The sequence below is a fragment of the Porites lutea genome, chromosome 2 (assembly GCF_958299795.1).
Source record: "Porites lutea chromosome 2, jaPorLute2.1, whole genome shotgun sequence".
NCBI lineage: Eukaryota > Metazoa > Cnidaria > Anthozoa > Scleractinia > Poritidae > Porites > Porites lutea.
This window is the reverse complement of record NC_133202.1, coordinates 31,925,447-31,949,116: the sequence shown is the minus strand read 5'-3', so window position 1 is coordinate 31,949,116 and position 23,670 is coordinate 31,925,447. Positions and strand designations below refer to the sequence as shown.

The window sequence follows — 23,670 nt, the reverse complement described above, 5'->3', positions numbered from 1 at the left end:
GTCCTTTTTGTTTTGTTTTTTTTGCCCTGTCTTCCGCTGAAATTTCTGTTCCCTGCAGTTGACAAGTTTGATTCATGGTACAAATGGTGCTATTTGGGCGTGGCTAGCTACCAAATATCTCTGACAGATATTTTGCCGTAAAATAATTAACTAAGGAACTCAATCTCTTTCCATTGGTGGTTGATCATTGTTACTCTCCGATACACGTTCGTACCATTTTAGGATAAGTATGTTTGTAAAACTTTTTTTTTTGGCTCAAGTACTTGTTCGTTTCCCTGTGAATACATTGAATCATCAAATCTTTGTTTTTTTGTTTTTAGCTAAAGAAGAAGAGAAGTGTTTAATCTACCAATAATAATAATAAGGTGGACGAAAAACGGACGACATGTGAGTAACGAAAACCTGATGTACTGTAAATAGATTATTAGAACATTTAGAAAATTTGGTCAAGAAGGCCCCCAAAAAAATAAAACAGATGCAATCAATGCTGGCCTCACGGGACTGGCTCGGCGAGTCACGCCTGGGGTCTATGGATTCCGGTTTTGCTTGTTTCATTGTTTGTTTGGTTTTATTTTTACCTCTCTTGAAATAGGTTGGATTAAGCACGCAAAAGGTATTTCTCTTAATTCTAACCAAGGTTGAACTAGAGAAAACAAAAGTAAGGTGTTATCCAAATGGAAGGGTATTGCCCATTTTGCAAGTCGTCCATTAATGTCTACAAGTGGGAACCTTTTGTACAAATGGAAGGGCATTGCACGCATATAGACGTTAAATTTTTTCGCTTCGTTGAGTTTTCTTAGCAAAAGAGTGAAGCTTTGACACAATTTTTCACAGGATTATGTGCAGTGTAACTTGTTCCATTTCTTTGTATTACAAGAAAGAGCAGGTGCTACATTGTAGTATGTCATGAGAAAAACAGCGTTGGCTATCTTACTTTAGAACGCACAGAAAGACGATCAGAATAAGATTCATGGATACTTGTTGAGCACAAAAAAAAGTAAAAATATACGGTTACACATCGAAACCGCTCTCTTGTTAACACATTTGGTAAAAAGATATGGTAAAATTTAATATCATTTTAATTATTTGTTTGCTTAGCAGGCGTTATGCAAAGGACAATTGGTTCGTATTATTGGAGATATGCTTTATTTGTGCCAGTAAGTAATAAAAGAGCAAGATATTAGCAATTGACAATAATATTGGGGATAGACAATCTAGGCGGCCGAATTAGCCCCATCTACATTCTGTAAGGTAATCCAAGATAGGTCTTGGATTCTGGATGCCACTCTGCGGTTTTCTGATTCCAGTCTTTCTCAGTGGAACTTGTAATCTGGATAATCCAGTCGATCGTAACATTTCGGATTCCCTGAGCTTTATTCTGGAATCCAAAGCTCAGGATTCCAGATTCCACAAGCAAAAAATTCCCGGATTGCCTTACGTGGCGAGCGGAATGGCTTAAGTTAACCACACTTCCTTTTAACTGCTTTTGAGTACTGCTCCCCCTATACATCATCTTGTCAGGTGTAATAGATGTCAAATTATCATTATATATTTTCCCTTCAAATGCGTCACCTTTTAAGTTAGTGGACAAGGTTTAAAACCAGGAAGTTACCGGGTCAAAGGAAATGTTGCTTTTCAACCCGATGGTGCTATGATAACAAACTTGGAAATGAAACCTGCCAAAGGAGGCAATGCAGATCCAGCCATCCCACCAACTGTCTCGCCACCTACTGGCATCCGGAGCGGTCCAACCATTTCCATGACGCTCGCACCAAGAACAGGTCCCACAAGTGGCTTAGGTTCAAGCTCTAGATCAGGTACAATTTAGATTTTATGGAGCCAAACAAGTGGTAGGGGCATAATGTCAACAATAGAGTGTACCATTTTACAGTTACAGGTGGAAACGCAGCTGGAGTTGACCTTGCTGTTTTATTATTTAAATCACGTTGTTCCTATGCTAACTGGTATTTTTTAAGCATAGTTTCTATGAGAAATGGTTCCACGTTCTCTATCAAAACAAGGTAAACCTCAGCCTCACGTTCACTCAAAGGTTGGTATATCAAGCGCACAACTGTAAAATGGTCAATTAGAAACAACAATTACCTTTACTTGCACAACTATAAATTACTTGCAGTATTGTAAAATATCGAACCCCAAAAATGAAGAAAGGGGTACATGACCAACTGTTGACATACACCTCAGCTTAGCTTGTTCACTTAAATGGACGTTTTTAAGAAGGAGGACATCGTTTGTGAGATAAGTGGCTCTTACCGTTGTCAAGAAGTGGCCGTCATGGTCAGAGTGTAGTCATGAATGAAGTAAAGTGAGTGTGAATATGCGCATGTAAGAATCCAATCTGCGTTGGATTATTTAGAGGCATGCAATCTTGGTGTCGCTTCCTTTTTTAAACTTAAAGTGTTTGTTTTTCAGGTTTTTCTCAAGACCAGACAACTGCCTTGAAGATTCATAATAAATATCGTAAAATTCACAAGGCTCCGATGATGAAATTAGACAAAACATTGTGTAACAAAGCCCAGGAATTTGTGAACAAACTGAAATCCTCAGGACAAAGTGCTCCCTCACTTCAAGGGAAAAACGTGATATCTGAAAGCTTTTGTTCTACGAATGGTGGAAACAGCATGGAACAAATTCTTACGCGATGGTTAGTCAATTACTGTAATAAATGCCTGGTATATTTGGCGCCATAAGAATCGAATTTAAACAACAAAAAAACAAACAAACAAATAGTATAGCATTTCGAAAATTCAATGCAAGGCTTTTCTAAAGTTGGGAGGAGAGTTTGGGGCTGCTGGAGACGAGTGAGAAGGGAAAGTGTGGGATATACATTTCTTTTTTTGTTTGTTTATTTGTTTTTTACACCTATTGCAAAACGGTGAGTTATAATCTTCTAATCGTTTAAGATCTCAAAGCGTTATCCCCTAAAAATACATTTAGTGTTTAATGGAGTGAAAGTATCGAAGTAGTAAGGTTACAAACCACAATAATTCGTTATATACCACGACGTGTTGTAAATGTATAAAGCAGTCGTAATTGAGCCAAAATGGTCACGTGTCCAGACTTTATCTCTCTCCCGTCACCTTTTAGTTGAAAAAGCAAAACGAGTGAGGGGAAACACAATGGTTTTATTGCGCCCAAAAAACAGTTAAAAGGATTATTTTAACTTGTGTTTCTTTAGGTATGACGAGGTCTGCAAATATAAATTCAACAACGGAGGAACAGCAGGAGGGCCAGGAGTCGTAGGAGGCGGGGGGTGGGGTGGTGGAGGATGGGGAGGAGGATGGGGGGGAGGATGGGGAGGAGGATGGCAAGGACGACGGAAAAGAAACACTGCCCCTTTTGGTAAAGGACCACGATTCTTTGGTCCTTCCTTTCCTTCCGGTCCTTCTTTTCCCTCTGGTCCCTCCTTTCCTTCAATTCCTTCCTTTGGAGCAACTACCCATTTTACTCAAATGGTATGGAAACAAACTACGAAGCTTGGCATTGCGAGAGCTGAAGGAACCAAGGCCAATAATCAACAATGTGTGTACATTGTTGCAATATATGAACCGGCCGGGAACATACCGAATGCATTTGCAACAAACGTTGTAAAAGGAGATTTTGACCAAAAGTACTGCAAAAATAAGAACCCGTGGAACCAGTGGCGCGACAGAAACGGTAATCAAATGGTCAAAGTTTCCCCACTGGCAGCAAATGGAGTAGCAAATGCTCCTTCCCAGACTTCTGGTCTTAATATAAAGATTCTGAAGAAGAAATATTTTGTTCATTCTTAAACATCATGGCACTGATATTGATTATCGGCAAATAAATGCACTCATCATTCAATCGAGTTGTCATAGATTAAAAGAAGTTTACTTGTCTATTGGTCACTAAGACTAACCCCCAATGCCCCTTCACTCAAGTTTCATCCCTACGCCTCGGTAACAATGTTTGCGATTAAAAGACCCGGCCCTAAACTAAGAGGTAACTTTGACACTTTATGCCTTGGCTGGTACTCGGATTTAGAAGCACTTAATCGTAGTTTCAGCCATACCATGACTTGGACAAAAAGGTAGGTTCAAGGATTTTGTCGTCATTTTCTATATTTTCTATATTTGTCGTTGGTTAATTATTTCAGTCTATCCAGGAGCTCATAACTCATAGGGCTCCTGGTCTATTACATTTACAGTGACTGACTCCTTAGGACCAACCTCGTAAGTGACCAGCCCTAGTTACGACCACCTTTGTGAAAAGCTCTCGTAACCGACTGCGACCACTTTTTGGATTACCGAACAGGACTTTTCCTTCGTTTTTAAGCTCCAGTTAGCGACCACTCCCAAATCAACATTTTGATGACTCTGCACACTGCGCTAATGGTTCTTTGATAAAGATCTTAATTCTTTATGAATTATGGATGAGTTTCTGAAGCTCTCATAAGCTACCGCATGTGATCGATTACCAGAGCTTATTTTCGTAAGCGACCAGCTCTACTTAGCCACTATTTGAATGACGCGAAATGACTCGAAAATGGGTAGTTAAGTATAACCGGGGCAAAATGATCGGTTACCATCAGTGGCTTAAAGAACAAGGTATATACGTATGTATGGAACTTTTCCATGGCGTGGCTGAAAGAACGAGGTTTATACATCTGTTTGCCTAGTCCCTAGGCCTCATTTTTCCGTGCGGTCAATGCGTTTCGGGTCACAAGGTCCGAGCAAAAGTGTGCAACGAAATGCATTGACCCAGAAGGCTTGGGAAAACGCCGTACATAGACTAGGTAATACATGTGTAGGGCTTGTTTCATTTTCAAGTGGAACGATTTGCAACGTTTGCGAACGGGCCATAGCGCAACGACTCGTAGGCGCAACGGGAGCGCATTAGGTTTTGGGTAGTTTCATTATTTACTTACCAATTTACTATAAGACTTTATAATTAAAGTTGAAGATTCTCGGAAAACAGCACACGCGTGCAGAACAAAGAAAAATCAAATTTTGCTACGATAACATTTCTAAACATATTTTCTGATCGATTTAACTCCCCATTGACAGAAGTTTTGATTTTTATAACATTTTTTAACCTTCAAAACATCGTGACAAATCACATTCATTCAAAGAAACTGGAGAAACACTTATTACTGATCGGTGAGGGCTATAACCAGATGTGTTGGGTGGTGTAGATACAGGTAGAACATGGACCTACAACAGGAGGGGGCTGGGGAGGAGAGGTTTATAACCAGGGTTCTATGGTATTCAAAATTCGCACATAAATCCTATATTCTCATTCCTTCAAGAAGATTGGTACACGTTTGTATATATACCTAACTACAATGAGCCAAATATTTAAACTTTGTTTAGGCATTGTTTAACAAAACTTCGTTCTAAGTCATTTTCAATTTGCCCAACGATTTTATCCAAACAACATTTAATGCGAATAGTTTTATGAAAGGATATAGAAAAGATTAGAAACCATTTATCTTCTTACAACAACCCACCAAAGAAGAGAACTGGAGGTCCAAAGATTGGTTAAACAGCGGCTTAAGATAGACTTCGTTTAAATATTTGACCCAATGTAATAAGTATTGCTTGTACATCTGTTATTTTACTAGGTCGTCTGTTTTTTGTTGTTGTTGTTGTTTTTTTGTTTTTGTTTTTTTGTCTCACCAAATAACAGTGAAGACCACATTTGTCTAAGTGAGGATCCTATTTGTCTAAGGTGCCACTTAATCACCCCAGATTACTATGAATTACTTTTTGAATAATCTTATAGTCCATTATCTTGCAATATACTAATTCCGAGCGAAGAGAGTTTATAATCTCGTCGCGCGCAGCACGTGAACCGCGCGTGTTCTTAGCCAGCTGCAAATTGGATGTTCCATTTTTCTATCTATCTTTACTGAGCTGTTTGTGGGGCAAGCCCAGTTCCGCAGAAAAACGTACACCCAGGGGAGGGAAGACACGAGGGTCTGTTACCGAGAAACGATGATCTTTCAAGTGGTTTCATACGATTTTCACTCGCACGGACCCTTGCACGAATATTTTTTGTACCTCGCCTCCCACACTTTAATAACTTTGTCACTGTTCTAGTTTACGTCAATTGGTGATGTTGGAGCTGGGAATCCAAATAAGAGAAATGTTCACATTGCATGCAAACTCATACATACATTTTCTCTAGAGTACTTATTTCGTATTCAATGTTGTATTATAAATTGTCTTAGTTAGATAACAGGTTCACATCAGCTATGTAGTTGTCTTCTTTACTATCCTACTTTATCAAATAAATGTATGTTTGTATGTATCTATGTACACGCCGTTCACAGTAGTTTCACACTAAAAGATGACTGTGAACGTCAGTTCTGGAACGGGCCGTTTCGTGAACTCAAAGAGAGAATTAACGATCGATGTAGTACATGAGCAATTAATCAATAACCATAGTTTGTGAGCAAAGTATTATACCAATTGATGACACTATAGCTGAAGACTTGATTGTAAGCTGTTGTACCGAAGTGAACAACTCAGTCCATGAATGTCAGATGACTCCTGATGCTAAGAGATGGACGTCCATGGAGCGAGGGAAGTGACAACTTTGCCATGTCAGAAGACTGGCTTTTCATTTTAATATTTCCTTCTATTCAATGCAACACACGCCACTTTGGAGATCTAGATTTGGGATAAGGATAAAAAAAAAACAGACAAAAATAGGAACGTTGGGAATTTCGCACAAAATTTCAAAGCTTCACCGGGACAGCTGGTCTGGGAGCTTCGATCACAAAGACCAACTTGGGGAAAATAGGGGCTATTACTGACAAAGTTTGGTGACTGAGTAGAGCATACAAGTGTAGCCCAGTGGTTTCAGAGCTTTTGCTTTTGTTTCTATCTGTGTCTTGCTAAGCTTTTATCATTAAATGTTTACCTGATCTTGTTATCATTAAAATTGGGAATAAACTGTACGTTATCAATAGTTGTTTATCTTTATTAAAGAAAGCTGATTATTATTTGTGTCGTGACAAGATTATTGTATTTTTATTCGAAAATAATCAATTGCACTTCATCTCTGTTGACTTCTTGTAAGTGGTTAGCTTGTCTTTCACTATAGAACTTGAACATGACGGCTCTATTCCGTTCCTCGGTACAGTTTTACAAGATGTGGTAGCACTCTAACAACAGAAGTCTACAGAAAACCAACCGACACCGGACTGCTACTCCATTTCCAAAAGCCACGTCGTTACGAACCATGTTTTCAAAGCAGCGCTATCCGAAAACATTCGTTGATTCCACTATAAATAAGTTCAGCCAGGAACCAGATAAAGAAATACACACCGTGCCTTCGGTAGACCCATCTGTTTACATAGTATTGCCCTTTAAAGATCAGCGATCAGCTGATCGCGTACGCAAAGATATCTATTCTGTGGGAGCCAAGATCAATGTTAACGTAAAACCCGTTTTTACTAGCAGAAAACTGTCACAAACCCTGAGTGTCAAGGAAAACAAGCCCCCGATCGTCAACACTCAATGCATTGTATACTTATTTCAATGTGATTTGTGCGATGCAAATTATGTCGGGTACACTGCCCGACACTTACATCAACGCATAAGTGAACACCGTTATTCAGCCATCGGGAAACACCTTGAAACACAGCATGGCAACAACAGAACAAAGACTGACCATCTTTTCAAAGTTCTAAGGAAATGTAACAGCAAGTCTGACTGCTTAGTCTACGAGATGTTATACATAAAGGACATCAAGCCTTCTCTTAACACGCAACCCGACTCCATTCGCGCCAAACTATATACGTGACACTTTCTTATATTTTTTATTTTTCTCTTATTGTGTTTCTTACCTTGGGAATAGACCTTTTTACCGATACGGCGGCCATATTGAATGAATTCGATTTAAGAAGTATTATAGGATGCCCAGGGGGCACGAGCACATTTCGTTTGTATTTTCGAGCGCTTTTCCGGACAGTTTTCGTAAAGTTTTCTTAGAATAAGCTTGTAATGGGAAAAAAGATCCTCGTGCCGTGTTTGGACGTAATAATGATCGCCTTTTTCCCGAGAAATATACGATGAAAGACCATATTTCTAATACTAAACTAGAAAAAGGCGATCATTATTACACCCAAACACGGCACAAGGATCTTTTTTTTCACTTTACAAACATATTCTAGGAAAACTTTAAGAAAAAATGTCCCGAAAAGCGGTCGAAAATACAAACGAAATGAGCTCACGCCCCCTGGGCGTCCCATAATACTCCTTAAATCGAATTAATTCAATATGACTGCCGTAACGGTAAAAAGGTCTATTACACCCATTGGACCCGCAAATATTTTATGTATTGTTTCAAGTCTTACATGTTCGTTTTACACCTTATACTTTTTCACTTTTCAACTTGATAATGGCGTAACATAGCGCCGAAACGTCGTTCACTTTTTTAAATGTATTTTAAAAATCTTTGAGCGTTTAACTTTTTTGATCAAATGAAAAGCGATTCATATAATTTTACTATTCATCACCAAATGTTTACTGACACAATTTTTTGGGGGGTCAACTTCTTAAAAAAAATGTCTGCAAAAGTTTTTGATAATTATGTGGAAAATGCCAATCAGTGGTGGTTCTAGTACAATAGAAGGTTAATTGAGAATAACGCATTTACATACAAATCTATGCTAAGCAAGCATCTATGATGGAGAAAGCGATCTTGGTAGCTTCTGGCCCCCTTTAGATGTATCTGAAAAGGCATTGTTGCAATCAGGAATTGGAGGTTTGGATGAATCAGCTTCTCTGTCATCATCATTAGCCATCTCATTTTCTTCACCAATTTCACTGCTAGTAGAAGGCTCATTTCTTACACTGTCTAATTCAGCGGTTGTTGGAGGAAACTCTTGCACTGTCACTGTGACTGCTATTGTAATCCATCGGTCATGATCTTCAGTATCGTCTTTTAGAGCAAATCAAAAATCCAAGAAAATCTGAATTGTGACAGCTAGCCACAGGACATTGGCTATTCCCCTTGAGTATAAGCGTGGAAGTTAAATGTAGTTTAAAGACTTATACAGGAATGACACTTTGCGCCCAGGTCATCGGCGGTAAAGTCTGTGTTGCCTGGAAACACAAAATGCTCCATGACGTAACGTTGCATAACGTCATTGGCCGACACCAAGCATATACATGTATTCATAGTAAGAAAGATAGAAAGAAAGACGGGGCATCCAATTTTTCAGCTGACTAAGACCACGCATAGTTCACGTGCGATATAAACTCTCTTCGCTTGGAATTAACAAGACCTTGGCAACTTTACAACCATTTTCACGTTCTTCAGTTGCTTCGCTACACCTTTTTACAGTCAAATACATCGCCTTTTTCCACAAAACATAAAGCAATGACCAGAATCGGAAGCGAAAGCTGAGTAAATTAAATGACGTCACCTGAATTCACCAGTCTTACTTTGATTGTTTACTCGTTGCAATTCTCTGAGACATTTTTGTTTTCTTGCTTTGTTTTTTTTGTTGTTGTTGTTGTTATTGTTTTGTGTCGACCAAAATGTTTTTGGAGACAAATTTTTAAAGTTCAGATTTGTTGATTAAACTTATCTAAGGACCAATTTCAATTTTAATAAGTCTCGCCATAAACGCTTTAAACAGTTCTGACCAGTACCGGTAACCAAACAAAAATGTACTCACTTTTTCTTTTAAGTTAAAAGACCGAGTCTTGCTCCATAGAGGTCATCTCAAACACTATAACTACTTACACCAGACCGGGGGTGCTTTCAACCATTATTTTAAATTTCCATTCTTAACCCCATCAATGTTTTGGTGTAATTAGGAAGAGGGAGAATTAGCTGAACACTGTCTTACCTTTAAGGTAACAAGAAAACGTGTACAAGTAGCTTTCAAGGTACCCATGTAACATATGTCCAATTGGGCGTGGAAAACTATCAACCCTCAGAAACAGATATTTAAAAATGAAAGTTATCGCAAACACGAAAATTTTTTTGGGGGGCGTACCCAAGCAATTTCTGTGGATTTTTCCTTTACCCATATACAATTCAACCATCATTTAAAGTCTATTCCTTTTATTTTCTCCTATAGATCCGCATCAACGTATTGTAGGTACTTACAAGCGCCCTTTCTGCGCGAATGACAAGAAAAATGTGTACAAGTACCATTCATGGTACACATGTAATGCTTGTCAAATTGGACTTGGAAAACTACCAGTTCAGATATTTAGCTATAAAAGAAATCCCACCCGCGAGAAATTATTTTAGAGCAAACAAGTGATAGCTGTGGTGAGCAAAAATATTCATTTTTGATTTTTCTTTTCCCATATCCAATTTCAACCATTATTTTACTACTTATTTTTATATTTTTAGCTATAGAACTGCATGAAAGTTATTGGCTAGAGGAGAAAGAGGGAGGATCAGGTTACACGATTTCTGTGTAATGGACTGACAAGAAAAGAAGTGTACAAGTACCATTCATGGTACTCATGTAATGCTTGTCAAATTGGGCGTGGAAAACTATCAACGAAATGTTTCAGAAGCAGTAATTTAACAGTAAAAGGAATAATAAACCATTAATTTAAATGTCATTTTTATAAATGTGTTTTCATATTTTCTTCTTCAGGATGGTATCATCGATTTACCGTAAAGAGAAAGGGAGGGGGTTAGCTTTGTACAGATTGAAAAGAACAGTGCGAAAGTGCCATTCATGTTATACACTTCCAATTGGGCGGGGAAAATTACCAACCGTATCTTTCAGAAGCAGATATTTAACAGTGAAAGTAATCGAACAGATGGCAAATCATTTTGAGGCAGATAGGCGATAGCTTTGGTGAGTAAAATTAAACTCTTTTTATCTTTCTCCAACAATATCTACTTTCAACCATTAATTTAAGTCTTATTGTTGTACTTTCGCATTTTCTTTTTTAGAACCACCTGGGCTGCATCTATTCAACGTATTGGCGTAAAAAGGAAAAGATATATTCGTACCAATTCAAAGCAGGAACAACTCGAACAAGCAGATAAGACATGTTAGGAAAGAAAATATAATTTTTTTTCTTGAAAAAAAAACAAGGGTTTTTCCTCACTAATTCTTTAGATAATTTCTGTCTGTACGAAGGAAGTATATAGATTGTTGCTTTCTTGTATATTTCTGCTTTCGAAATTCGAAAGACTGGTGGATGAAGGTCGGAATCAAAGGACTAATTATAAAGTATGAAGGGTTATTATATCAGTTTAAGTCCTTTAGACAGCAATTCCCACTAGAAGTATGCCAGACTGTACACAAGAGCCATCAATTTATTCTAAGCTAAGACTGTAAATGGATGAATATTTTTCTAGTTAATGTTTCTTATTATTATAATAATAATAATTATTATTATCATTATTATTATTACTATTATTATAATCATAACTATCACAAAATTCTCAAATATGATTGGCTATCAACTGCCCCGATTTCAGCCTTAATAAGAGAGTTTAATTGGACAGTAAGCGTCACGCCTAAGTAATTGAATAGTGCGCGCCATCACGCGCTTGCTTAAATGGATTTTTCACTGCTAGCAAAAAAATCTTGGAATTCCTTGACTGTGTTTTGATTTAAAAAAGAGCCTTATATATCACACATTTGGTTAAAGTTATGATTAATTGGTAACAGAACTTCGTGTCGTCCAATGCGGTCTGTAATCATACTCGTGATTAAACAAATCGCACTCCCGCTACGCGTCCGTCTGATTTTGTCAATCACTCTTACGATTACAGACCGAATTGGACTCCACTCAGTCCTGTTACTATTACTTATTACTACTATTATTTATTGCTATTATTGATTTGTTTTTTTTGTATTATAATAGTGCGTTAGTAAACAAGTCGAAATACTAAAACCGCAAAATGAAGGAGAGTCGACCTCAATATAGACCGTATTTCCAGGGAATTCCTGCCAGTTACCTTTAGTAACGAAACTGGTAGATATTCAGATCTATGTGAAAAAGCTAGGGTTTCAAGGCCATTTCTCCTGAACTTCGGAGTTATGATGCTCTTTCAAAAAGTCGTCATATCCCGTCCAGACCAAACAATTGAAACAAGGCCACACAAACGATTTTGATGTTAATTTTCTAAAGAATTATTTTGCCAAAACTAACTTTAAAAGTGGGATTCCTTAGCTAATGAATCATATGAAATTGGCTCTTCACGTAATTAATTTCTTGTATACGTTATAACTATTATCATAATTATTTATTCATTTCATTTGTTTTCCTCATCATTATTAGTTAAAGGTGTGACTATTTGCGTTAATTAATGGATAAAGTAAAGTGATTGCACCATAAAAGCTGTCAAGTCTAGCTTCTCATCGAGGTTGTATCGTGTCCTTCTTGTACTTAAATATTCTCTGTTTCATGTAACTTGTTTTGTTTTGTTTTGTTTTTGTTTTTATTTTTGTTTTTTCATCACAACAGGCTTACCAATCAGGTTTTTCTCGTATTACTCCTGGAGGTATACTTGATATGCGACAGTAAGTGACACAGTAGCTGTAAGCCATTATGATATTCTCCAAGATTTTCAATTCTGTATAACAATAATATTTGTGATCAGCTTGAGCGAGAGTGTATTTTGAAATGTATATCTAATAAATTTTTGCATGGGCATTACCGCCACACTACTGAAACAGTCAGATCCAATGTAAACTTCTCAAGCCTTCTTGTGCTGTCTCTTTCAGTCAATGGACAAGCTTTAAAGCCAGGAAGTTACAATGTCAACGGCAACATCAATGTTTTAGCTGATGGTTCCATAACGACTAACGTGCAAATGAGACCTGGCAAAGGTGGATCCAGTTTGGCTACGCAAAGCTCTGCAGACTCAGAAGGTGACATTAAACGAATTAATTTGATTATTACTGAATTACAGTACCATAGAAATGGGAATGTAAGCTAACATTTCTTTTTCTTCATAGTAATCCCACTAAAAGTGTACCTTAAATGTACATGTGTATGCCGTTTCCGAAAGTTGCATTATACCTCTATTTCTCGAAAATATTCACTTTGAAATTGTGGATTAATTAAGTGAAAGAAGCATTTATTTGTGGACATAATTTAACAATGGAGCGTTCCGAACTGACACCGAGTACGACTTTATCAACGGGTCAAGTCATCATGTCATCAGTTTCAAAACTTTTCTTTCTGCATACATTTAGTTACTCATCCGATTCGGGAAAATTTAAACAGTCACTTTCTTTTTTCTCCAAGAGCCAAGTATTTTCATCCCCTAAGTAGCATCTGAGGAGAGATTATCCTCTCCCCCCTATCCCATTTTGCAAAATCTTAAGCCATGGCCAATGTGCCTTTCTTTTATTTTGTCTCACCTTTAAGGAAAATGATGTATCGTTTATTATTATTCATTCAAAATGTTCCCCCGTTTCTGGTTGGCCAAATCTCCCGACTAATTCCTCATAACCGACGCTTGGTTGAAGCATAATTGTTTGGCAATATACAATCGATTCGATGGTATAGTAATCAAATGTAGAGCAACGTTATTTCCAGTCAGCTGCGAGGCAGCCTAAAGAAGCTAGCTTGTTTGTTTGTTTGTTTGTTTGTTTTTTTTTTGCATCAGTTAAAAGTAAATAAATCATGGCGACAAGTTTCAAGCTATCTGAATTACGACTAAAGCTAAACGATATAGCAGCAAAAGCACGCAGAAATATTACCAGACATAGATGAAGATGACTTTTTGTGGAGTATACATAAGGGAAATGCCTCTCTACGTATATGGACGTGTGCAGAGAAACAGGCAAACGTTTTTAAGAAAGACAGAGAGTTTGTAAGGAAGGAAAACTAAGAAATAATTTGAGTGAATAATCATACATTAAGCATTCAATTGGGCTTTGGTATGATATGAAAAATTATGCAGATCCCGAAGGTATCAACCTTGGCCTTTGGCCTCGGTACACTCGTTTTTGTAAATAGTTGTATATACATAAATGTAATTATGTTGTTTTTGTGGCCAGACTGAATATACTGATTTTTTTTTGGAATTTAGGCTGAAAATATTCCTGAATTATTCTCAAGTGAAATTATAGCGTACTTTAGAGTGTATTCAGGTTTCAATTACCCAGTGTTCTCGCGGTTTAGTGAAACGAATAATTGTCTAAGATCAGGTTAAAAACATAAATTATAATAATTGTACTGTACTTACAGATTTCCATACAAAAAATTGAGTCTGTTTTACACTCTCAGCCTCGGGTTTATTGTTAAAATATTCTTAAAATCTCGAAAATTTCAGCCTCGATATTCTTAGAAAATATATTCTTATATGAAAAAAGAGTGTAGATGAAATCCTGCTCATTGTACTTAATTTTTCATATCATGTTCAAATTTATTCAAGTTTTAAGTATCAACGTTGCTAACTCTGCAATGGAAAGTCCTGAATTAAACTGCTACGCGGAAAATGACTAAAATACATATGACATCACCCGTGTTGATCAGTTGATGTTAGCCTGAGAAATCAGCCGACGTTTTGCGACGCAACCACTCGTTCCGCCCGAAATGACATCTAAGAAATGAACGTAGAATTTTATACTGATGAAGCTTTACTACCCAGGTCTGCGCAGTGCTTCTGAATGATTGAAAATTTACTTCAACCAATCAAAAGTACAATTTGTTTGAAATCTGGTTTCGGACATATGAAAAGGATAACGTGTATGTAAAAAGGCCAACAAACAATCACAGGGTTAGTATTTGTTATTATATTTGTCGAAGGAAACAGCTCGTTTTCTCTCAGGCAAAACGTCTGGAATCCTCTTCGTGGATAAAATTACGATTCAAGTTCAAAAATAAACACAGGTTAAAATGTTGAAGGAGGAAGTAGGAAGTCAACATCCAAATCCTCAAGGTTGACAGACGTCTTATAAACCTTGTAAACCAGTTTTGGTTCCTTCATCAAAAGAGATTTAGAGCTGCAAAATGAGCATTTACTTTTGAGCTTTTGTTCCGTATTGCAAGTTACGGACGGCAAATGGGCCAATTCAAATGGCGAAACAGACTAAGTCATAAAATAAAATGAAATAAGCAAACTAAAAATAGGGTACATGTGATTGCTATTTGCTTATAATTATATGTTTCATAGTTTTTGAGGTGTTTTTATCAAATTTCAAGTAAATAGGAGAAGCACAATTTCTGTCCTTTTTGCTAAAATGAGCATAATTTTCAAAAATTGGCACAGTTATTGGCATAGTTTTAGAAATATACGAGCATGGCCTTAGCCTAAGGCTAATTTTGTGAGCACATTCAATTTCAATCCCAATCAGACAAGGAAACGTGAGTTTCGAACAAGAGTTTCTCAGTTATATCAATATATTATTGTTTTAGTTATACTACTACCTGAAAAATTTCTGCAATTTGATTGGCTAAGAGCAGTGGTATTTCAGCTTAATTTGAAATACCTACATGTGAAAATTACAAACCTTTCGTGGGTGGTAGTATAAACAAATAATAGCATGATTTGTACGTGATATTTGGCATAAATACCACTTGTGATGTTTCAAAATTGTCTCAAATTTCACTCGCCTAACGGCTCGTGAAATTACGTATAACAATTTTGAAATATCACTCGTGGTATTTATACCAAATATCACTACAAATTATGCTATTACCTGTACTAATCATAATATGGTTATCGCAAGTTACTCTATTAAGGGATGTTTTCGTGGGCACTCAGGACGAGTAAGAATCGAAGAGTACCATAAATGAAATGAAATATCGCGATTCACTAAAAAGTTTGGTCCTACCATAAAAGGATTCTCTTCTCTATAAGATGCGCCAGAAAAATTTCTCTATTAACAAAGTTAAAGAATATTTATAATTAATATATATATTTTTATAAAGCACGCTAGTTTCACAGAAAAAAAATATTTGGCTGTAATTTTGTTGTTTTTTTTTCAATTAACTCACAACAACGGGAAGACGAATTCACTCTCACAGAAGAACAAGGCTTAGCCATGCACAATGAATTTCGTCAAATACACCAAGTCACGTCTATGACATTAAACAAAACGATGTGTAACATGGCCCAAGCTTACGCAGAAACACTAGCCCAGAAGGGAACACTTCAACACTCACCGAGAGACGAAAGAGATGGAGATGGGGAAAACCTTTCATTTGGATGTAGCACGAACGCTCCACAGACTGTAGACGACGCTGTTACAAATTGGTCAGTAATATTACCATAATAATAGTAATAATGATAATGATGATAAATAATGACAATGATAGCGATAAGGAGAAAGAGAAAGAGAAGGGGAACAAAAAGGAGAAGGATGATGATAACGATAAGGACAAGGATAACGATAACAATAATTTCCCTTAATACGATATCCAATTGACTGACAGTTGACAAATGGTTTATCGGTTACTGACAACTGGCTTTTCCACCCACTCCTTTTTATTTACAATCAAACCAACTTTGAGTAGGTTTTGCTAAGTCCTTGAGCTGATATAAGCGGTTTGGAGTGTGTTAACGATTATTTTCCTACAGCAATATTTCCAACTTTATACAGTTATTTTCACTCTACATTAATTAAGCTATTTTGCATGATACTTCCTTTAACCCTATTCAGAACCGAGGGGTTCCCCTTTACCCCCTCCTCCCTCACTAGAAAGGTGACTAACTGTAATGCCGCTTAAGCTACAACCGCCAAACTTAAATTTTCCTGAAACTTTTCTCGGAACATGTACTTCCACATTTGCCTTTACTATGGCAATTGAATTTTGCCAGCCATGTTTTTAAAAATTTGCAATATTTTATTTATCAAATTTAGTGCAACTGTTAACGTACTGTTAAAGAATTCCTTAGACCGAGATTATTATTATTATTATTATTATTATTATTATTATTATTATTATTATTATTATTATTATTACTATTTTATTGTGGAAAGTCAAGCTTAAAAGATTTTTGTTGCCTTCTAAAATACCGTTGGGAGCAAGCAACAACAAGTTCCTAGAGGTTCAAAAGAAGGCCTTACATTTGATTCCCAAGATAGCCAAAATTTTCTGTATTAAATAGTCCAGCTGTTCCCAACAGAGCTGCTTTCTGGATCATTTCAAGCCTAATGGTAACGTTAAGCTTTCCCGCGTATTTCTCAAACATATCGGATACAGTTCCCAATGCCCCAATCACAACTGGCACAACCGTCACTTTCTTCAGCTTGAACAACTTTCCTATTTCTTCTCGAAGAAATTTGTACTTCTCTATTTTCGCCAGTTCTTTGTCTTTTACTCGTACATCTCCATGATGATGAGATGCTTATCATATTATTATTATTATTATTATTATTATTATCATTATTATTATTACTATTATTATTATTATTATTATTATTATTATTATTATTATTATTATCATTATTATTATCATCATCATCATTATTATTATTGTCTCTATTATCACAGTCTTTGCTGGTGTTCTTTTTGTGCATCAGCCGGGCGCAAACCATGCACCTAGAGCGTCAGTCACTCAAGTCAATCATTCTGTTCATACACTGAGCACCTTTCTGAGGATTCGTACAGTTCCCAGCATGCAGATCTTTTGAATCTCTGTCATAGTAGCTCTCTCTGATACTTTCTTGATGTTTTCTACCTTACCCTTCTTCACTGTACCAAGCGCACCAACAACCACAGGGATCACTACGGTTTTCATATGCCACATTCTCTGTATTTCTAGTTCTAGGTCTTTGTACTTGTATTTTTTTCAGTTTCCTTCTGTGCGATGTTTCTATCTGATGGAACAGTCATATCAATAAGTTTGCAGGTGGAATTCACTGAATCTTTAACGATGATATCTGGTCTGTTCGCTGTTATAGTTCTATCAGTATTCGACTGGCATGTCCCACATGATGGTGATGTTGTTATCTTTATTGTGTATCACGGTCTCTGGTTCGTGTTCGTACCATTTGTCTGTAATCTCTATATCATGATCTTTACATTATCATTATTATTATTATTATTATTATTATTATTATTGCTATGATTAGTATTAATACAAGTGATACCGGTAAAAGTAAATTATTAATAATTATTCTACACTATATACTATATAAAGCTTCGAGTTTAAACCTTAAAATAATTTGATGAAAAAAGGGTTAGCTTTTTCGTCGTTCTTCGGTACGGCAAATTTATACGACGAAGCCACGGTTCGAGGTTGTTCGTTATAGCGAGAAGTGATGCCATTTGCTTTTATTCAGGAAATGAGAGGATGAAAATTGATCGTTCTTTTTGTATACAAATCATGTTCAGTAACATACAAAATCAACTATTACAGGTGATTCTCAAGTCGTGCCACAAGCCGATTAATAAAATGGATTTACAAGGAGATAGGAATTGCTCTTACTGAAAAGAAAAAAAACAACCAGCTTAATAAAGAACAGCCTGCAAACCGCTAAGCTGAAACCTGTTATGCCCCTTTCAAAGGTGGAATTTCTTATGAGTGCCGAACACCTATTTTAGTCGAAGAAAATAATTAAATACGGCAGTTGATTCACACGTCGGATTTAATGGTGCCGCATTTAAATCCGTTTGTTGTAAATATTCCCAGTCTCTAATCGTTACCCAATATGGATAAGGGCTTCTATAATTAATGCATTATATTCGGCACAAGAGAAATGCGACTTCTAAATCAAATGTTGAACCTAAGTCGAATTTTCGACTGTAATTCAGTCGCAGATTCGGCAAAGTCGTATTTAATTTGAAACTGTTGATTCAGACGTCGCATGTCAAAGCAGTTACCTCTCGAGTTAAATGAGGCACTTGTGAAATTCGACCTTTGAACTGGGTAATGATAACAGTGTCCAGTATTACTATAAATACCGGTAGATACCCTATGATATATATGGCATTTTTTATATTCCTGTAAATATGCTTCCAATTTACCACATTATGTTACTAATTAGATACACCAAACAGGTAAAAAAAAGAGACTAAAAAAAGAAAAAATTAAAATAAGGTCAGAGGAGAGGAGAGAGGAGATTCGAACCCAGACCCTCCGAATAGGTTAGGAACGAAAATTCACGCCTCAATCCACTAGACCACCTTGGTATGCGATGACAAGCTAACTTTAGGAAAGGTATTTATTCCTTCTCTATGGTGATTGACAGTTTTTAAGGATGACTTTTTCGGTTTCCGTGTAGAATTAAATCTTTAACTGATCGAATCCAGACGTAAATCTCTCAACAAATCCATTAATACTCTTTCAGGCTTAGTCCATGCCGGGGAACGTTTAAGAAATTTATGAACTATCGATCTCGCGGCTACCGACTGAACAGTATGATCGTACGATTCTTTTCCTGCTCGTAAGGTGCCTTTTCATCGGTCGGGGATAACATTAACACAACAATGTTTAACATTATCAGGGGCGCCCGGCGAGAATATAGTTCAAAACCACTTAAACATAGCATTGTTAAACGTGTTTTAGTATTTAAACGGTGGATAAGGGGATATTTTTATGCCCTATAAACTTTTCATCTGTTCGGATTTCCTAGCTGAAAGTCGAGTGATCCGAAAATTATAGGGATCAAAACTTACCTGTTCGAAAATTTCAGCCAGAAAAAAAGCTCCCGAAAATTCTAGGTGACCTTTAAAAATCCGGTAAAAATCCGTTGAAAATGGGCAATTTTACCATTTTCTAGATGTTCGAAAATCCTAGGAGAGGCAGGCAAGCAAGAAATTTTACAAGAAATGTTCCGAAAATTCTAGATTTCAAATCGTCTTCCGAACAGATATTTTTCCGAAAATTGTCGTTGGGTGCCCCTGCATTATTTCCGTTGTTTTAGGTTAGGGTAGCAAACCATTTGACTTTTAGCGTTAAAAGTACTGCTAAATGATCTCTCTCCCCAGAATGAAGAAAAACAATATGGCCGACAAATACTTCCTTTTAGGGAGCGGTCATTAACTATTGGTGGGAGGGGTGGGGGGTAGGCGGGCTGGTAAATTTTGGGGGAGGGGTGCAATTTTTAGGGCGCCCATTTAGGGAGGGCTAAAATTTTCTGGGCCCGCATTTAGGAGAGGGTTACAATTTCTGGGCGACTTTGGACGATGTGCGCGTGATTAAATGGGTTTTGTGCTACTGAAATATTAAGCACTGATTGAAATACGATGGCCGTGCAAGCAATATTAAAAAAATTGGATACGCAAAGTTGAATTGAACGGTTAAAAAGCACTCTGATTGGTTGGAGATAATCAATGACTTCACACGGAATCGCTTCCAATTTGCTTAACTTTGAAAATGGCTTTGAAAACAGCGCACGGTTTTAGTTTGGCTTTGTTGTTTAATCACCGTCATCGTCATGTGATTTTCCTGTATTATAATACATCTGAATGGCAGATAACTTCATGAAAGCTCTTCCTAAAACGAGCAGCGATCAAAAGTGCACGGATAGTTGATGATATGTTGTTATAACTAAAAACTTATTTTTTCATGTTATGACTGGCACTCGATCTGTATTTGTTTTTTTAACTCATCGTGGTGCAGTTTATACTAATCCTTCTTTTACAAAACACAGTTAGTGTTAAACAGTAACGGGAACAGAATGTTTTTCTTTTTCAACAAATGCAACATAGTGTTTTATATGTACAGTATACAAATGTACAGTGGAGATGTAACGATTAGTCAATAGGCTGATAGTAGGGAGCGCATTTGAATGTGTTCCAATAGGGGCTAGAGTCATCTGAACTGCCACTGTCGTATGCTTCTATTGCAGTGTCCGAGTGAATATCAAAGGCACTTCCTGATTCCTCCTCCTGACATTGTTCAGTGGTATCATCAACATTGTTTAACAACTAAGTCTTCACTCTTAACAGAGTATTGCAGACTGCTTTAAATAATAAAAACTACAACAATGAATACAAAAAGATAAAATTACGCAGTATTACGATTAAACAGGTATTGCCTAAATGAACATGGCGTTGCTGTCCTTGTTGTCACTGGTGCCACTTCTGTCGTCTTCGTCACTACTTTCATCATCAACACTTATATCACTGCTGCTAATGGCAGCGATGTGGCCGAACTTGCAGGACTTGGATGGGTAGAGCAAGAGCTGCGGACTTTCCTTGAATAGAGACAATTTTCCTCTTGCTATTTGCTGATAAGTTCTTATGAACAATTTATTCACTCTTTAAGTTGAGTAGAAGACAGGAATTCAATAAGTGATAGTGAGTGGGGCTGTCAATGGTTTTCTTTACTTGGTGAAGCATTGGGTTTTGTAAATATTGTGTATACTAACACTTTTTCTTTAATTCCAAGGAAAAAATTGTCGCAGAGTTACGCTCATATGGATTCTCACGATGCAACATCTGAATACCCAAAATGTTATTACGGGGGAGGGTTACAATTTTTTGGGCACACATTTTTGGAGGGGGCAGGATTTTGGGACTGTTAACCTGAGAGGGGCTACAATTTTTGGACCCACGCTTTTAAAATAATACCGGTCCTCCCTCCCCCCTCCCTCCCTCCCCCCCCCGCCCCCACCCAATAGTTTATGACCGCTCCCTTAGCTTTGAAAGTTCTCATTTGCAGATTTATGGCGAAAAATGTACTTTAAAAACGAACTATGATATTCAAAACGCTCTGATCACGTGACTGGTGATGTCATGTCCCTCTTTTAGTAACGAAAAAAGTTGTCAGGTAGAACATTACTTTCCTGCAAATTTTCTTTGCCGTGTGATGAAACGTCAACTCTCTACAGCCCTCGGCCTAGTTTCCCGACGTTTTCGCTCATATTCATTGCGCTCTTAAATTTTAAATTCCGGACGCAAAATGAGTGTTGTTAAATGCTCCACCCAACCAAAACCTCAAATATGCTGTTTTATTTTAACCCAATGATGAAATCTTGTCACAGCAACAAAAAACCCTAATTCAGCAATGGCAACGAGACTGATGACGTCGTCACCCTAGATATGACATGAGAAGATATTTTTATGGCAAATGTTGTCTTTTTGTGGTCTGACATTCTTATACGTATAACATTGTGAAAGTTATAAGGCTTTCCAAAAAAAAATGCCTCAAAGGATTCTGGGAGGATCTGGAATAATTTTTTATGATAATTATAATTTACTTTTATAATTATTATTATTATTATGATTATTATTATTCATTCAAAATATTTTCCCAATTTTGATTGGCTAAAAGCACACGCATAATTCACCATATCCAGCTACTGATGACCAAATTTGTAAGAATTTTGCGATTAATGAACCGATGACGTCAAAAGTGTAGCTTTCTTGTAGGTTAATGCACCGTTAACCGAGAAGCCCTGGGGACGAGGTTGAGTTGTTTGGGTTATGAAAACAAAAATGGCGGAGATCTCACTCGTTTCAAGAGTAAGAACAAGGCGAAATAATAGCTAAAAACAAGGCAAGAACAGCAAGAAGACAGCTCGAAGGGCTGAACAACCCTAAACGTGCACTATCGAAGATGAATTTAACATTGATAGAGGTAGGAATGTTTTAGCTATGTTTTTATACTAGGAATTATTTTGAATGAATAATAAAACAGTTTTTGAATTCCGCTTTTCTATCATATGAAGAATTTATTGAGATCTCGTAGGGTGTTATCCGTAACACCCTCCTCAATCACCATAATTCTTCATAAGATACTCAGCCTCATTCATTAATTGTTAATTACTGTTATAATGTTACCTTCTTTTCAGGTATAATGAGGTCTGTAGCCCTGGTTATTATTTCAATAATGGAGGATTTTCCTATGGAACTGGTCATTTCACTCAAGTGGTTTGGAAAGAAAGTCTTCAACTTGGTATAGGGAGAGCTGAAACAACCCGAGATGGTATGAAGTGTGCGTACATTGTTGGAAGATATAAACCAGCAGGAAACATGATTGGTCAATTCACAGACAACGTCAAAGAAGGGAACTTTAACCGAGAGAATTACTGCAGCTCTATTGCGTCCAAAAAAAAGAAATTCTTTGATAAAAGTGGGAAATCTCAGGCCATCGGAACTCCATTGGCCGCAGTTGGTGTTTCAGGTTCTCGTACCCAGAACCCTGCTATAAAAATAGAGCTTCTGAATGAGAAGAAGAAGAAGCATTTTGTTAATTCCTAAGCGTTAGACTTATCTACTGATAACTTGTAAACGGTAAACAAATAAAGTAACTGTTCCAGCTGTCATTGGTTAAACTGAATTCCTGATTTGACTTCCATTTTTCTTAATAGACTGCTATTGTCGCATCAGATGACAAAGATTTAGACTAGATCGAGTTGCTATTACTTGCTGGCTATTAGTTTTATAAACTAAGACACCCATCACGCTTATCAGGTGCCTAAATATTATATTACAACTAAACTTTTAGCTCCTTTTGGTAATGTAAAATACGGCAAACAATGTTTAGCTTTAGACTTTGGATTTTCTTTCTTGGTGTCACGGAAAACGATGCTGAAGTAAAACAAATCAGAACAACAGACAGAAACGCACCCCCCCCCCCCCCCCCTTTCCCTGCTCTGCACCTTCCCCGAACTAATTGGGAATAGACGTTTTCGTTTCTGAAATTTGTTGTTAACACCAAATAATACACAATTGACAGCAACCTTTACCAAGACCAGGATTGTATTTTTAAGTCAGTACAGTATATCTGCGAAATGTTTAGGAGATGGACTAAGGCAAAAGTTTTGCAACATGAGGCGAA

General features: G+C 37.0%; 2 protein-coding genes across 2 annotated transcripts; both read left to right on the top strand.

Moving 5' to 3' along the window:
- The first annotated feature begins 1,588 nt into the window (after positions 1-1,588).
- Positions 1,589-3,843, top strand: LOC140926859 (uncharacterized). Its single transcript, XM_073376539.1, has 3 exons — positions 1,589-1,817; positions 2,431-2,662; positions 3,197-3,843. The coding sequence occupies exons 1-3, from the start codon at positions 1,652-1,654 to the stop codon at positions 3,789-3,791; spliced, it is 993 nt and encodes a 330-aa protein (XP_073232640.1). The 5' UTR covers positions 1,589-1,651; the 3' UTR covers positions 3,792-3,843.
- Positions 3,844-15,979: 12,136 nt separating this feature from the next.
- On the top strand, positions 15,980-23,090 carry LOC140926055 (Golgi-associated plant pathogenesis-related protein 1-like). The gene is made up of 2 exons (XM_073375856.1): positions 15,980-16,191; positions 22,682-23,090. The coding sequence occupies exons 1-2, from the start codon at positions 15,980-15,982 to the stop codon at positions 23,088-23,090; spliced, it is 621 nt and encodes a 206-aa protein (XP_073231957.1).
- The last annotated feature ends 580 nt before the right edge of the window (positions 23,091-23,670 follow it).

What these genes read in the sequence shown, in the direction of transcription:
- LOC140926859 (XM_073376539.1), top strand. Translation starts at nt 1,652, where the DNA reads ATGATAACAAACTTGGAAATGAAACCTGCCAAAGGAGGCAATGCAGAT. An exon ending in AGGTTCAAGCTCTAGATCAG is followed by an intron (nt 1,818 to 2,430) that starts GTACAATTTAGA and finishes TTTGTTTTTCAG; the next exon opens with GTTTTTCTCAAGACCAGACA. An exon ending in GAACAAATTCTTACGCGATG is followed by an intron (nt 2,663 to 3,196) that starts GTTAGTCAATTA and finishes GTGTTTCTTTAG; the next exon opens with GTATGACGAGGTCTGCAAAT.
- LOC140926055 (XM_073375856.1), top strand. Translation starts at nt 15,980, where the DNA reads ATGCACAATGAATTTCGTCAAATACACCAAGTCACGTCTATGACATTA. An exon ending in GACGACGCTGTTACAAATTG is followed by an intron (nt 16,192 to 22,681) that starts GTCAGTAATATT and finishes CCTTCTTTTCAG; the next exon opens with GTATAATGAGGTCTGTAGCC.